At 38.9% G+C, this 12,618-nt stretch overlaps 1 protein-coding gene and 1 long non-coding RNA gene across 4 annotated transcripts in view; one reads left to right on the forward strand and one right to left on the reverse strand.

Moving 5' to 3' along the window:
* SFXN2 (sideroflexin 2) overlaps window positions 1-12,618 on the forward strand; it is a 34,187-nt gene that overhangs the window by 9,804 nt on the left and 11,765 nt on the right. For all 3 annotated transcript variants that reach the window (XM_015888737.3, XM_007421036.4, XM_025169130.2), the window contains 6 exons: window positions 1,167-1,330; window positions 2,384-2,554; window positions 5,274-5,372; window positions 6,229-6,304; window positions 7,007-7,092; window positions 10,739-10,799. In XM_015888737.3, the coding sequence (XP_015744223.2) occupies window positions 1,167-1,330; window positions 2,384-2,554; window positions 5,274-5,372; window positions 6,229-6,304; window positions 7,007-7,092; window positions 10,739-10,799 (657 nt within the window). The remainder of the gene's footprint in view (window positions 1-1,166; window positions 1,331-2,383; window positions 2,555-5,273; window positions 5,373-6,228; window positions 6,305-7,006; window positions 7,093-10,738; window positions 10,800-12,618) is intronic.
* Window positions 7,895-12,618, reverse strand: part of LOC112541114 (uncharacterized) — a 39,369-nt gene continuing 34,645 nt past the window's right edge. Inside the window, exon 3 of the long non-coding RNA XR_015794491.1 lies at window positions 7,895-8,818. This is a non-coding gene — a long non-coding RNA (uncharacterized LOC112541114). The remainder of the gene's footprint in view (window positions 8,819-12,618) is intronic.

Here is a 12,618-nt window from a genome sequence, read left to right on the forward strand (position 1 = left end):
CTTTATTGAATTACAGTATACAGAGATTTTAATGTAAATTATACATCTTTGGCCCCAATCTAATCTTGGCTTATCCATCAAGCTTGCACCTCATGGGATCCTGTTATCTAACTGCAAGAAATAGCTCCTTTGGATGTTCTAGAATCCTTCTGTTCACCATCCCTGAGACTAAACTCCTAGGTAATTTAATAATAACCTAGATAGCACTCTGCCACAGCCTCTCTCTTGCATCTGTTTGAGACTTATTCTTAGTGGTTCTTTCTGCAGCAGATCTTCCAAGTGAGATTAAACACCACCACACTTAACAGTTTCATTTTTCTAGCACATCTAGAATATTGTGCATTTGTATGTATCTATTTCTCTATAAGTTAGTATTAGAACATTCTGTCTTATGACTGAAAGTCCATTCTCTTAAAATGTTACTTTAATCATTGTATTGACACCTCATAATGAAAGATAACACACATGTCCATAGCAAGCTGTATCTGCGATTTTTCATAGCTCGTACTTTGGCCACTCAGCCAACCCATCAAATTTGCAGAGAGCTTGTGCATGCTGAGATGTATCCATACTAGATCTCTGCACCAGCATAATAAGCATTGGTTCTCCTGCATACAAATCCAGCTATTGCCAATGTACTGGATTAGTGGAATTTAAATAAAGTACATTAGGACCTATGATAAACATTATATATCCATGCTATTTTTTATGTGTTACAAACGCCAAAAATTGCTAAATGCTGTGTATGAAGGGAGCTGAATGATGCATAGTGCAGAGTAAATATTAATGGTTCATTTGTTGTGTGCAAGTGGCAACCCTTGTAAAGGTTTATGTGTGCTCTGAATAAAATTGTACAGTCTTCATATGGAGATGGTGCTTCCTTTTTGTTGCTTTTTTCAAGGAGGGTGCAACAGCTGAATACATCAGCTATCTTTTGTTGTCTTTCTCTGTTTTCGTTAGCAAGCAAAATTCTCATCTTTTCCCCATAAAGATGTGTGGGCCAAAGGACTGATAAATCAGTAGGGCAAAATGCCAACAGGTACATTCTTTCTTTTTCTACAGTCTTTAAAAAGTAATTCACCATTTCTTGGTGACAACTTGGCAAAAAAATACGGAGCTATGGTGGTGATTTATGACTTGTCCTTTCTTCTCTACTCTCTCTGCAGGGAACAATGGCCAGTATTGCCAAGTTTAATATTGATGCCCCTCGCTGGGACCAGAATACTTTTATGGGGCGTGTAAAGCACTTTTTCAACATCACAGATCCTAGAACACTGCTGGTGTCAGAGCATAAGTTGGATTCAGCGAAGACAATTGTAGAAAGCTGCAGGTAGTCAGCTGGGAGGTTGCTGAATAATAACAATCAAGTTTGGAACTTTTGTAAAATTTAAGAGCTGCCTCTGTTTAGATGTATCAATAAAATTAATGAGTATTATTAAGATATGTGATGACAGTCGCAAGGACAAATTTGGCCCAACACTGGAAAAGAGAGACTTTGCTGACAATATCAGACTGGGAAACCAAATTTGGGGAATATACAGCAATGACAAAATTAACAGTATACATCCAGAACAGAAGTTTACCTTGTTGTGTGATATATCATATAAATTTAGTCACTCAGACACTGATGGTACAATTTTTAAAGGGGAAATAATTGACATAAAGGGAGTAATTAAAAGCAATGTTTATAAATATTTTCATGCAATCAATTGGGTACAATAGGAGGGAATTTAGAATTTAATATTTTTACTAATTTTTCTCATTTTTAAAATTATTTTATTTTTAAAAATTATTTTTTAAATAAATTATTAATTAAAAATAAAATGATTGGGTATTGTTAAAGTCCTCATTGCAGTTGGGTGGTGATAATTCTTAAATGCATATTCAAATGTCTTCTGAGGAGGAGGACTTCTTTCACCAAAGGAAACCTTCATAACAAAAGGATTTCTCTGTCTAGGTCTTACTACTAGAAAAATAAATACATATGTACTGAAATCCCATGCTCTTGCATATTAAAATGTAAGGCAGAATAGTGCACAATATTGTACAAACAGGGCCAGCCCAATTAGACAGAGTGAAACAGCTGCCTTGAGCATCTGATTTGGTGCTATCATGAAAGGGCAATATTGCTGGTTTGTTTCTGCTACGTGAGTAGAGTTTAGATTGTCTGCCTTGGGTATCAAAGTTTCTGGTTTACTTGCATACTGCTATGCGTGTTGTAAAATACATTGGGCTGCTTTGGCATACAACAGATTTGGATGTTGTTAAGACCCCAGTCTGCATTCACGCTTGTTTCAAGAGACAGCTTCTTCTCAAGGTCCAGTGCACAGTTTTTCAGGGACAAATGCTGTTTACTGAAGTGACTTCTTTCTTGCACCTGTAGGGCAGGTTCAGTACCCCCTGGAACCAGTGAGGAACAGCTTTTCTATGCCAAGAAGCTTTATGACTCAGCTTTCCATCCTGACTCAGGGGAAAAAATGAATTTAATAGGGAGAATGTCATTTCAAGTCCCCGGAGGAATGGCTATCACAGGCGGCATGCTGCAATTTTACAGGTATGAAGGGACAGTTTTTCTGAGGTTCTGTTGCTTTCTTTTCTCCTTCATTGCTCACCCAAAGTTGAGGCTGCTTTATGCGACATAGATGGACATTTCTTGTTCTTATCCTACACTGTTTCTGGAATTTTCCATTTTCCTTCGTGGTCTAGATTTGTTCTAGATTTGGTTGCCAGTGAAGTGAACTAGTGGTGAAATTCTCTGGAGGCCTATTGCATTAATGCTGAAATTCAAGCAATTAATCTTCAACACTGTGCATTTTAAAACAAACATTAAATTCCCATTAGTTGATACTGATGGCAATGAAGAAAGGCTTCTGGGATAGTCTGAAAACAGGCAAGCTGCATGCCAGGGTTAGACAGAGGAGTCCCAGACTGAGATAAACAGTCTGTGCTTTTTGCAGATTAAATTGGGAAGGTGGGGGGAAAAAACTAACAATAAGAGCAGTTTAATAGTGGAACTACTCATCCAGGGAGATGGTGGGCTCTTGGTCAAATATTTTTAAGCAGAGGCTTGTCCGCCCTCTGTCCAGGATGCTTTAATTTGGATTCCTGCACTTAGCAGAGACTTGGTCCTGATGGCATGACTTGGCCCTTCCAGTTTCATGATTCTGTTGTTTGTTTGTTTGTTTGTTTGTTTGTTTATTTATTTATTTATTTATAAAACTTACTACAATACCTGTATCCAAAACAATGTCAGTGGGGATAAACATCCTGAGCACTAATGTGGTTTGTTTCTTTTTTTGCTTCCTAGTGAAAAACTAGAAACAGTGGATGAAGTCATATCTCACTAATATCACAAAAACAAATCAACCATGTATGATTTAGCAGGATGCATAAACTATGTGTATATGTAGTGATTTTTTTTTTTTTTTACTAGCCCTAGATCAGAAGTGTATAACTTGAGATCCAAGGTCTTACACTGTCTGGAAGCCTGGTGTGTCCAATTTTTCCCAAAGACAGGGCCAACTAAATTTTTTAATTTGACAGAAAGAAAAATGATTAAGTACAGTATATAGGGAATGATCTGCTCACCTGTTTTATTTTAATTTCATTTAGATTTCATGTAAATGTAACCTGCTTGCTTTGGTATGGTCCTGCCTACATTTGAAATGTAGTCTTCACTATGCAACTTAAAAGTTACATTTGGTCCACATCCCCTCAAACCTTGCACACGCTTATTCTCAAGCATTCAAATACTTCACTCCAAAGGAATTAAAATATCAGGCAACCAACCTTATTTCATAAAATAAGTAATGGGTTTGTCCAGCATTATCCTATTAAGAGCTGTTTGGGTAGTATCTAGCCAACCTTGACTGATACGCAAAAGCTAAGCAGAGCTGGATTTGGATGGCAGACCATGAGGGAATGCCAAGACTGTAGGCCAGAGTAGGAAGAAAGACCATCCAGACAATGGTAATGCTAAAACTACTTAATTGTTACCAAGAATACCATCTTACAACTGTCTTAGAACACCATCTCCGTGTAGTGGCTTCTTTATGGCAAAGAATTGCAAAGGCCAAAATTTATCCAGGAAGTTATATGATAAATGAAATATTTAGATGAAAACAGAAGGTATCAGGATATGCTCCTATAGTATGCAGCAGCCAACTGAAATGGATCTTAAGCATACGTTGTGAAAAGAAACTATATTGGCGTAAATGAGTCCTGTGGTGTAGGATTGTGAGTTGTTTGGGACTTCTGCGTGGCTTTTCAACTAAGCAACACAATCTACTTAGTCTCAGAAAGTGAAACCAGAGTCTGTTTCCCAGTGCTTTGCAGTTTCTCAGTATACCACAGTTGCCTGTTTATACAAGTCAGTAAAGCTTATATTCATCATCTTGGCTGTGTTTGCCCAACATGCTGGGCCACAAATTAATCAGCCGCTTTTTAGTCTTGCATATAATAGGATCCTGCCACTGACTTGAGCCCTTTTTCTTCTTTCTGCTGCTTCTTGATTAAAAATTCTATAACTCTGCCATATGTTTTGTTCTAAAGTTTAAATTGCCTGTTTTAAAGTGTACGTTATCAGTAACTTACATTTTCCTTAACCTGCTCTCAACTAACCTCAGACTAAAGTGTTTATTCCTCATGAGCAGCTATGTTGAAGAATGATTATCTGGGTAATTTTAAATTAAAATTGATATTAGAATTTAATAATGGCTTATTGGCCTAGTTAGTTTCAAATGAGAATACATTAAGAACTTCCCAGCTATTATATTCTACTTTTGAGGTTCTTCTTTGGGTCTTTCTGCCAATGGTTCTAGGAAGGGTAGAAGAGAAAAGGCCTTTTTGGTGGTGAGGTTCTTAGGATCAGCATCTCAAGTACATTGCCTGATTCTCTCACTTCTCTCCCTCAGGTGGGCACCAAATACTGTTGTTTTTAGGTTTCATGTCAGCAGGCTTTCTCTGAATATTCCTTTGAAGTAAATCTGCCTTCAACTATTCTTTTATCTTTATATTAACATGTACCTTTATGCTTTGTTTACCTAGGATCCTTTCAGCTACTCTAACTGCATTTTTTATAGAAAGTTTGTAAATATGATAATAGGGATTTTTATAATAAACATGATAATTAAAAAAAAACTTTTAGTGTCTGATAAAGGCTAATACATGGGTCCAGAAGAGAGGTAACACTGGCTGTACTGCATTCAGCTATCTGGAAGATACACATACCTACTCGGACCTTTGAACCTGTGTTCACATTTTTTTCTCTACAGAACAGTCCCAGCTGTGGTATTTTGGCAGTGGGTAAATCAGTCTTTTAACGCCATTGTGAATTACACCAACCGGAATGCAGCTAGCCCCATCTCGGTCAAGTGAGTGCACTTCAGAGTTACCCGATAGCATAGTGTTTTCATCCAGTTAGCTGACCTTGGTTTAGCTTTGATCTGCACCACTCTTTGGAATCATTCCTATGAAGATATACGGCACCTTCTTGAGGGCTAGACAGTGTGGGTAAATGGTCGTGCTTTGGTAGCCATTCTACCTTATTATTTGGATGCATAGCGTTTCCAGAACTGACTCCAGGGAATAGAAAATGGTGGCTCTGTTGGAGAGGCACAGTCGAGATAGATCTAGTGTTTGCAGTCTCGCTGTCCCTGTATGTAGCTTTCATGTCTTATTCAACTCAGAACTTTATTTCTGAGTCTATCAGCTGGAGTGTGGGATGGGATCTGAAGTGGGGAAGTGGCTATATATGAAGGGTTTTATGCTCAGCCCAAAGCAGTTACCTGTGACTTCATGTATCTGAAGGAGTCTGGCACAGCTGTATCTCATGAACACATTTATGCCTTTTAATAACATTTGTTAGTCTGAAAGGGTATTCCTCGTGATTTTCAGCTACCATAGACTAACCTGGCTTTCTTCCTACAATGTCTACTTTGACTTCATGGCCATTCTGGTTTTTCTGGGTGTGTCACAGAACTAGATATGGAAACGTACTTATCTCTTTATATCATAGGTCTGTCATGAAAAGCCACAAGTCCATACAGAAACAGTTGCTTCATAAAGCTCATTCTTGTTTGAGGAAAAGTATAAATAAGGACTGTGATTAAATTTGCCTTTTAAAATGCATGCGAATGATAGAAGCCCTTTGTTACACAACTGCAGATTAAAAATGACTAATGCTGAAACTAACATTTATTATTTTATATCCCCTTTGGATAATTCCAGGCAAATTGGAGTGGCTTATTTCACCGCTACCAGCACTGCCTTGGCAACTGCTGTGGGACTCAACCTTTACACTAAGGTACAACTCTAAAATGCTACTACTCTTAACCACAAGGGGGCAGCAGGCCCAAAGATGAGACCAGGCATCCCTGGCTTCTCCCTGTAGGAACTTAGACCTGTGGGAGCACGATTGCCTGTTTTCTGCACCAGCCCTGAGTCTTCTAGCATGTAGGATTGGAATATCTTCTGTCTCTGAAAGTTGTTTCTTTGGGCTGTAAAGTATGTTCTTCCTTCCTTCCTCAACTTCAGGCGCTGCAGAGCATTTTGTAAGCACACAGCACTTTGGCATTTGAGTGGCATGCCAGGGGTTACGCTCAAGGACAGCAATGGCCATGAAAAGAAATCTAAATTTGATTTCATTTAACTTGCATTTTCACTGAATTAAATTAAACATAGTTAAAGGTTATTCCTGATGTATGTACCAATTTTCTCCTGTATAGTTTAAAAAAAACACACACACACACACACAGCTTGATGGGGATATTTATTGATGGGCTTCTGGAGGACTGAGCCAAGGCCTTGAGGGGATGCATGTAGTCCTGGAACTGCAAGTGGCACAGTTTTGTTCTAAGAGATAAATTTAATATGAGATTATAAGGATTTAGTTCAGTGCAGTAGAGGCCCGTTGCCCATGGCCTCCACAGATGGCTACTCAGTCCTTTTTCCCTTTTCTTGTAAAGGGTTAGTCTTGCTCCTTACTGCCTTATCTTTCTCCATACAGAGAGCACCGACCCTTGTGGCACGCTGGGTCCCGTTTGCAGCAGTAGCTGCTGCCAACTGTGTGAATATCCCCTTGATGAGGCAGCAGTAAGTCTCTTGATGGATCCCAAGCAGAAAAGGGAAAGAGGGAATGCAGGGACAACATGATAAATAAGGGTTTTTCTTGACTATAATGCACAGAAGTCAACTTTGGTTATACTGAGAGTGACTCCTTTAATCTAAGAGCAAAAGCATTTGCCTGGGAACGGGGACAGCTGTATTTTTTCCTCTGTACCTAATAATAACTTGATCAGTCTTATAGCTGTTTTTCAAAGTCACCACTGATAGCAGAAACAGGCAGCCAGGTAAGGATTTCTTTTTTCAGGGTGAAGTTCTTCCATTACCTTCCCAGAATTATTTGCTTCTGCACTGTTGGTCACTACAGCCTCCATCTCACTCACTAGTTGTAAAATGTGGGTCATTAAATCAAAGCAAGGGTCATATGTGTCCAATCAAAAAAAGGGATACACGCTGCCTCTCATTAGTTCAGCTTTGCTAATAAATATGCAACCCGATATTCTCAGAGTCTATAATAGGGTACATCCAAACACCAGGAACCAATACCCTTGCAAGGAAAAGATGGACCACAGACCACCGTGCTATTTGTTGTATTTACAATGTATTTCCTGGCTTACTTGTTTGGCTTTTTTTGTTGTTGTTGTTAGAATATTACCTGGTGCTCATTGCTGGCAATGATTCGACCTGATAATCCAGGTCAAAATTGGCCTCATTGCAACTCTCCCTATTTTTATTTATTGTGTCTAACTTCTCTTAGAAGAAAATAAACTTGTGAAGTTTTATAATCCCATTACCAATCTATAGTATCTCTTCTTCATCCTAGCCAGTACACTTTCCTCTTGCAAACTGAATTAATTTACCAACTCCATATATGTGCAAAGTTAGCATATATCAATAAAAGCAACCAACCAAAATGTTTAAGCCATATTCTAGGCACAGAAGTAGGCATACTTTTATTAATACTACACAAAAGTACAGATTTCCACGCATCCTTAAAATAAAGAGAAATGGCAGGTTTAGCTATGTGAGAAATTCAGCTCCATTATCATTTTAGTCTCTGTTCTCTCCCCTGTGCTCCAAAGCTCTGTTTCTTTCGTATCACCAAAAGCAGACTTTCTTTAGATTCTGTATACATCATGTATAGTCCTCTTCAGTTTCTACTTTCTTCCTTCCATTTCTATCCCTCTTTTCGATCTGTAACTTGATTTGATCACTACCTTTGTCCTCCTTGCCTTGTGGCTCCCTTACCTCACCAGAGTAAAAAGGCAGGCTATGGATTAAATTAGTAAATTAAATAATTCCCTCTGTCCTCAGTGACACCAACCCCAATTGGGCCATTATTTATTTTTCCCCCACCAAAGCCAGAGTATGATAGCCTCCTGGACTCCTTGGTGGCAGCTGAAAAAACTGTCATCCGTGCTCATGTTGTTCTTTTGCATAGGGCTGAATTAATTGCTATGGAGAATGGCTGAATCAGTCAGTTGTGTGATCCAAATAAAGGCAGCATCTTTTAATCTTTTCTTCTTGCGAATAATGCATATTTGTCCCTGGCTATCATATGATAACTTGCTCCCAGCCTGATGACCTTTTGCTATTCCTACAGAAGCTGTACTGTCAACATTTTGTTGATGTCATCTTTACCTGTAAAGCTGCAATTCATTAAAAATTCCATGACATCACAGTAATCTAGCCAATGACTTGGGGAGGAGTACTTGCAGGCAACTGGCTGCAGCCCAGGTTTTGCCTCTTGTATAATCTGTAAGATAAGATAAAGTCTGGGTCATTTTGATAATTAGGGCATCAGTGATTTGGGGACAAATGGAAAAATCTATTCTGCTGGACTGAATTGTCACCAACCTTTTATAACTTTATGATAGTGTGTACTTACTTATTTTAATAGAAAATGTCATTCAAATGATGCGTTTCTCCATAACTGCCTTTCTCATTTTGTGTACAAGCAGGAACAGTTAATAAGAAAGAAAGTAATTAAAGATTAGTCTAATTGCCATATGAATGGATTTTGGCACCCACTATTCAGGTACAAAGTTAATTTTTTTTAATTAGACATATGAAAAGCATAGCATAGAGACGTCGGTATTAGCCTGTCTAGAAAAAAGTGGATAGGAACACAAAGTCTCATGTGAAACATGACAATAATTGTGCATTGATGTTATGAATGCGTTGATGATACTTTCTAAATCTTCTGTTTAAAACTGCAGCCATTTAATCAGATGTAGACTATTAATATATTAAGCAATTCTGAGGTTTGTGCAGTTGACCCATACTGAAGAATATTTCTGAGGGTACTTCCATAATGGGCTTAGGTGCTGCTCCCATACTAATGTCCTTACTCAACAGCTTTTCTTCCAGCTCAGCTCCCCAAAATTTCACATTGTAAAACTTGTCTTTCCCAGATTGTGAGATGCTGTTACTCTTGGGGCTACAACTTGGCCTGTTTTTGACTGGTAGAAAATCCCACCAAATCCCCCATCCTAGATTCTTGGTGCTCCTTCCCCACAGCTGACAAACTACCTTAGCACCTTGGGGCTCTCATATTGGGCTTTAGAGTGACTGGTCAGCCAGCAACCATGGTTTTAATCATGGCACTAATGCAGAACAAGCCCAGTGAGTCAAGAGTGGGTTTGAATGCCAAAGGTGGACAATTTTGGTACTCCGCTAATTGGCTAACTGAAGGTGTGGGTGAGCTATGATGAGTGTTTACAATAGCTGCAGTGGGACAACTATGGACCGCACAGGGTCTGAAAGTTTGAGAAGCATTTAGAAAATGGAAAAGATGGTGTAGAACAGCACATTTTTCCAGCTTGCTCTGCTTTAAGCTTACTCATCCCTAAACAATTTGTGCCTCCATTGATAAGTCCAGTAATGGAGTTATATTGGTGCATGTTTAAAAAAGAATAATTTCTCACCTCCTTAATTTCAGCTAGGTTTCATTTTCATTTTGACATTCAAATGTTTGGAGTTGCTGGGTATATTATATAAATCCTTGGACTGTTTGGAGATATTAGGAGCAGGATTCACTGGGAGGCAGCAGCGTACCATCATTGGTGTCAGATACCCAATAGCTTTAGTGGGTGGACCTTCTCAGCAACATAATTGTTCTTAGGCTGATTAAGCATTGGGTTCCTGCAAAGAATTTTACTGAGCTTCTTGATCTAAACTGAATATAACAGGCCCCCTGCAGCGTTTTTTGAAATAACAAGGCAGCTGGGTAACTTAGGACCAGCCACTCTCTCCCAGTCCACTTCATCTCACAGGCTAGTTGGGGTGGGGGAAAAAGAGAGGGTGGATCCATTTAGTATGCTTCCTTGAGTTGTACAAGATAGAAGTGGGATATAAATCAAACAAAGAAGCCCAACAAGCTTCATGGATGAGAGGAGATCCAGAATGCTGGGGAAAAGGGATTACTAAAATTTCAGATTTTACAGCAATATGGTGGGCAAACTTAAAGCTTCTGGGATCTACATTGGTTTTTATGTTTGCTTGTTTATTTTGTTGCTTTACTGGAATCCCAATATATTTAAAAACATTTATAAATAATTATATATAGTATGCTAAAGGTACTGAATGCAGCAGTCATGTTGAAGTGGGGACATTCCACACCACATCTAGGTGGTTGATCTTAATGATTAAGGTCATATGTTTGTGTCTGCATTAGAGAACTCATTAATGGGATTGCAGTGACAGATGAAAATGACAACGCTCTGGGAAAGTCCAGGGTAAGTACCATTATTTTGGGAATTTGAGGTCCAGGAATTGGTTTATCATTATTCTGTTTTATAGGCAGAAAATTTTCTCTATGTGCCTGACTGCCTAAGGAGATCCTAGTATGCTGATACATCAGGTCTCAGCAAGTGCTATCCTTTTTATTTTTGGCCTCCCACAAACTCCCATGATGACTACTTCAGATAAAGAAGTAGATGGAAAAATCAACGTTTCTTAAATGAAGAGCAGCTTGGAGTTGTTGAATGGCCTAGTCTAGGCTTCTCCAGCCTAATGCCCTTCCAGATGTATGGGTTAATAACTCCCAGAATTCCCAGTTAGTGTGGAATGGTGGCTGGGAATGATAGGAGTTGTGACTGAGGAATGTAGGCTTAGAGCAGTGTTTCCCAGCCTTGGCAGCTTACAGATGTACGGATTTCAATTCCCAGAAATTTCAACAATGGCTATTCTGGCTAGGGCTTTCTGGGAGTTGAAATCCATACATCTGGACATTCCTTAGGTAGGGGAACACTGGTTTAGAGCCACCAGAGGTTTATATGTATATGTAGGCAGCAACCTACTTCATCAAGAAATGTATTGAAGAAAGTATAAGGAATTGAGACAATAATGAACTTTTGGCATTCTTGGAGTATCTTGACTATCCATGATGGATATCTATCATTAGCTTGTTCTACTTCCTCAAATAGTTTTGAGAGCTCTTCATTATGTCCCTTTGACAAAGAAAATTATTACCCTCACCATCCCCCCAAAAATGCTTTGTAGATTCTTTACAGGTTGCACTGGGATGCTTTAGTGTTCCTTTGTTACAAGTATTCCAAGTAGTACAGTGGTACCTCGTTCCGCGACTCTGGTCGCGACCCGAATTGGTCGTGACCCGAATCAAATTTTCCCATAAGGTTCAATGTAAATATGGTTAATCCGTTCTGAACCATATGTATTTTTTTTTTAAACCACAAAAATATGAAACAAAATACAGTACAGTGCAGTATAAAGAGAGAGAACGCTAACCTTGCTCGAGGTGACTTCCGGCATGGAGGACAGGAAGGCGGGTGGGGAGGCGGTTATTGCTTGGAGGGAGAGTCCCCCTCCCTACAGGAAGCCACGTGTCACGGTAGGGAAAATGGCCGCGGATCCTGTTCGTCACCCGATGCGGAGTTCGCGGACAGAAGCAAAATTTTGCGAACAGAGCTGTTCATGACCCGAACTGGCCGTGAACAGAAGCGTTCGTGACCCGAGGTACCACTGTATCTCTTTATATATCTTGGGAGCTCTTAACCTTTAGTAAGTACTTCCTGTGCAAGCTATTTTAGAGAAGCTGTATGTAGTATTATTATTTATTGTTTATTTATAGAGTGGCATCAGTTTTCATGGCACTTTACCGATAACCAGAGGACAGGTCCCTGCTCACAGGAATTTACAATATAAAATTTGACACAAGGGAGATAACAGAGAAAGTGGAGGCAGGGGTAAAACAGGGTAAGGATGTGGAATTCATGATGCAAAATTGGTAGCTTATTTATTTATGTCTTTTTAGTTGTTGGAACCAGAACTCTTAGAAAGACTAAAATTGCTAATTATGTTATGAACCAGTCTGTTTTGTTGTTATTGTACTTCTCCGCGCCTCTTCTGTCCAGTAGAGCAAAACTATGCTTGGACAAAAATTATAGTAAAATAACATTATAATAAGTTGGTAACTGATAAAACATTATAATAAAAGTAATACTATTATATTTAATGCCACAATTAAAAGCATTTCTCAAAAATAGAATTTATGACCATAGCAATTGATATAAAGGCAATGTGGGACAGCTGAAA

Source organism: Python bivittatus, unplaced genomic scaffold (assembly GCF_059951505.1).
Source record: "Python bivittatus isolate LINGU-HERP-01145 unplaced genomic scaffold, Pbiv_v1 ctg000980_np1212, whole genome shotgun sequence".
In the NCBI taxonomy this organism is placed as follows: Eukaryota; Metazoa; Chordata; class Lepidosauria; order Squamata; family Pythonidae; genus Python; species Python bivittatus.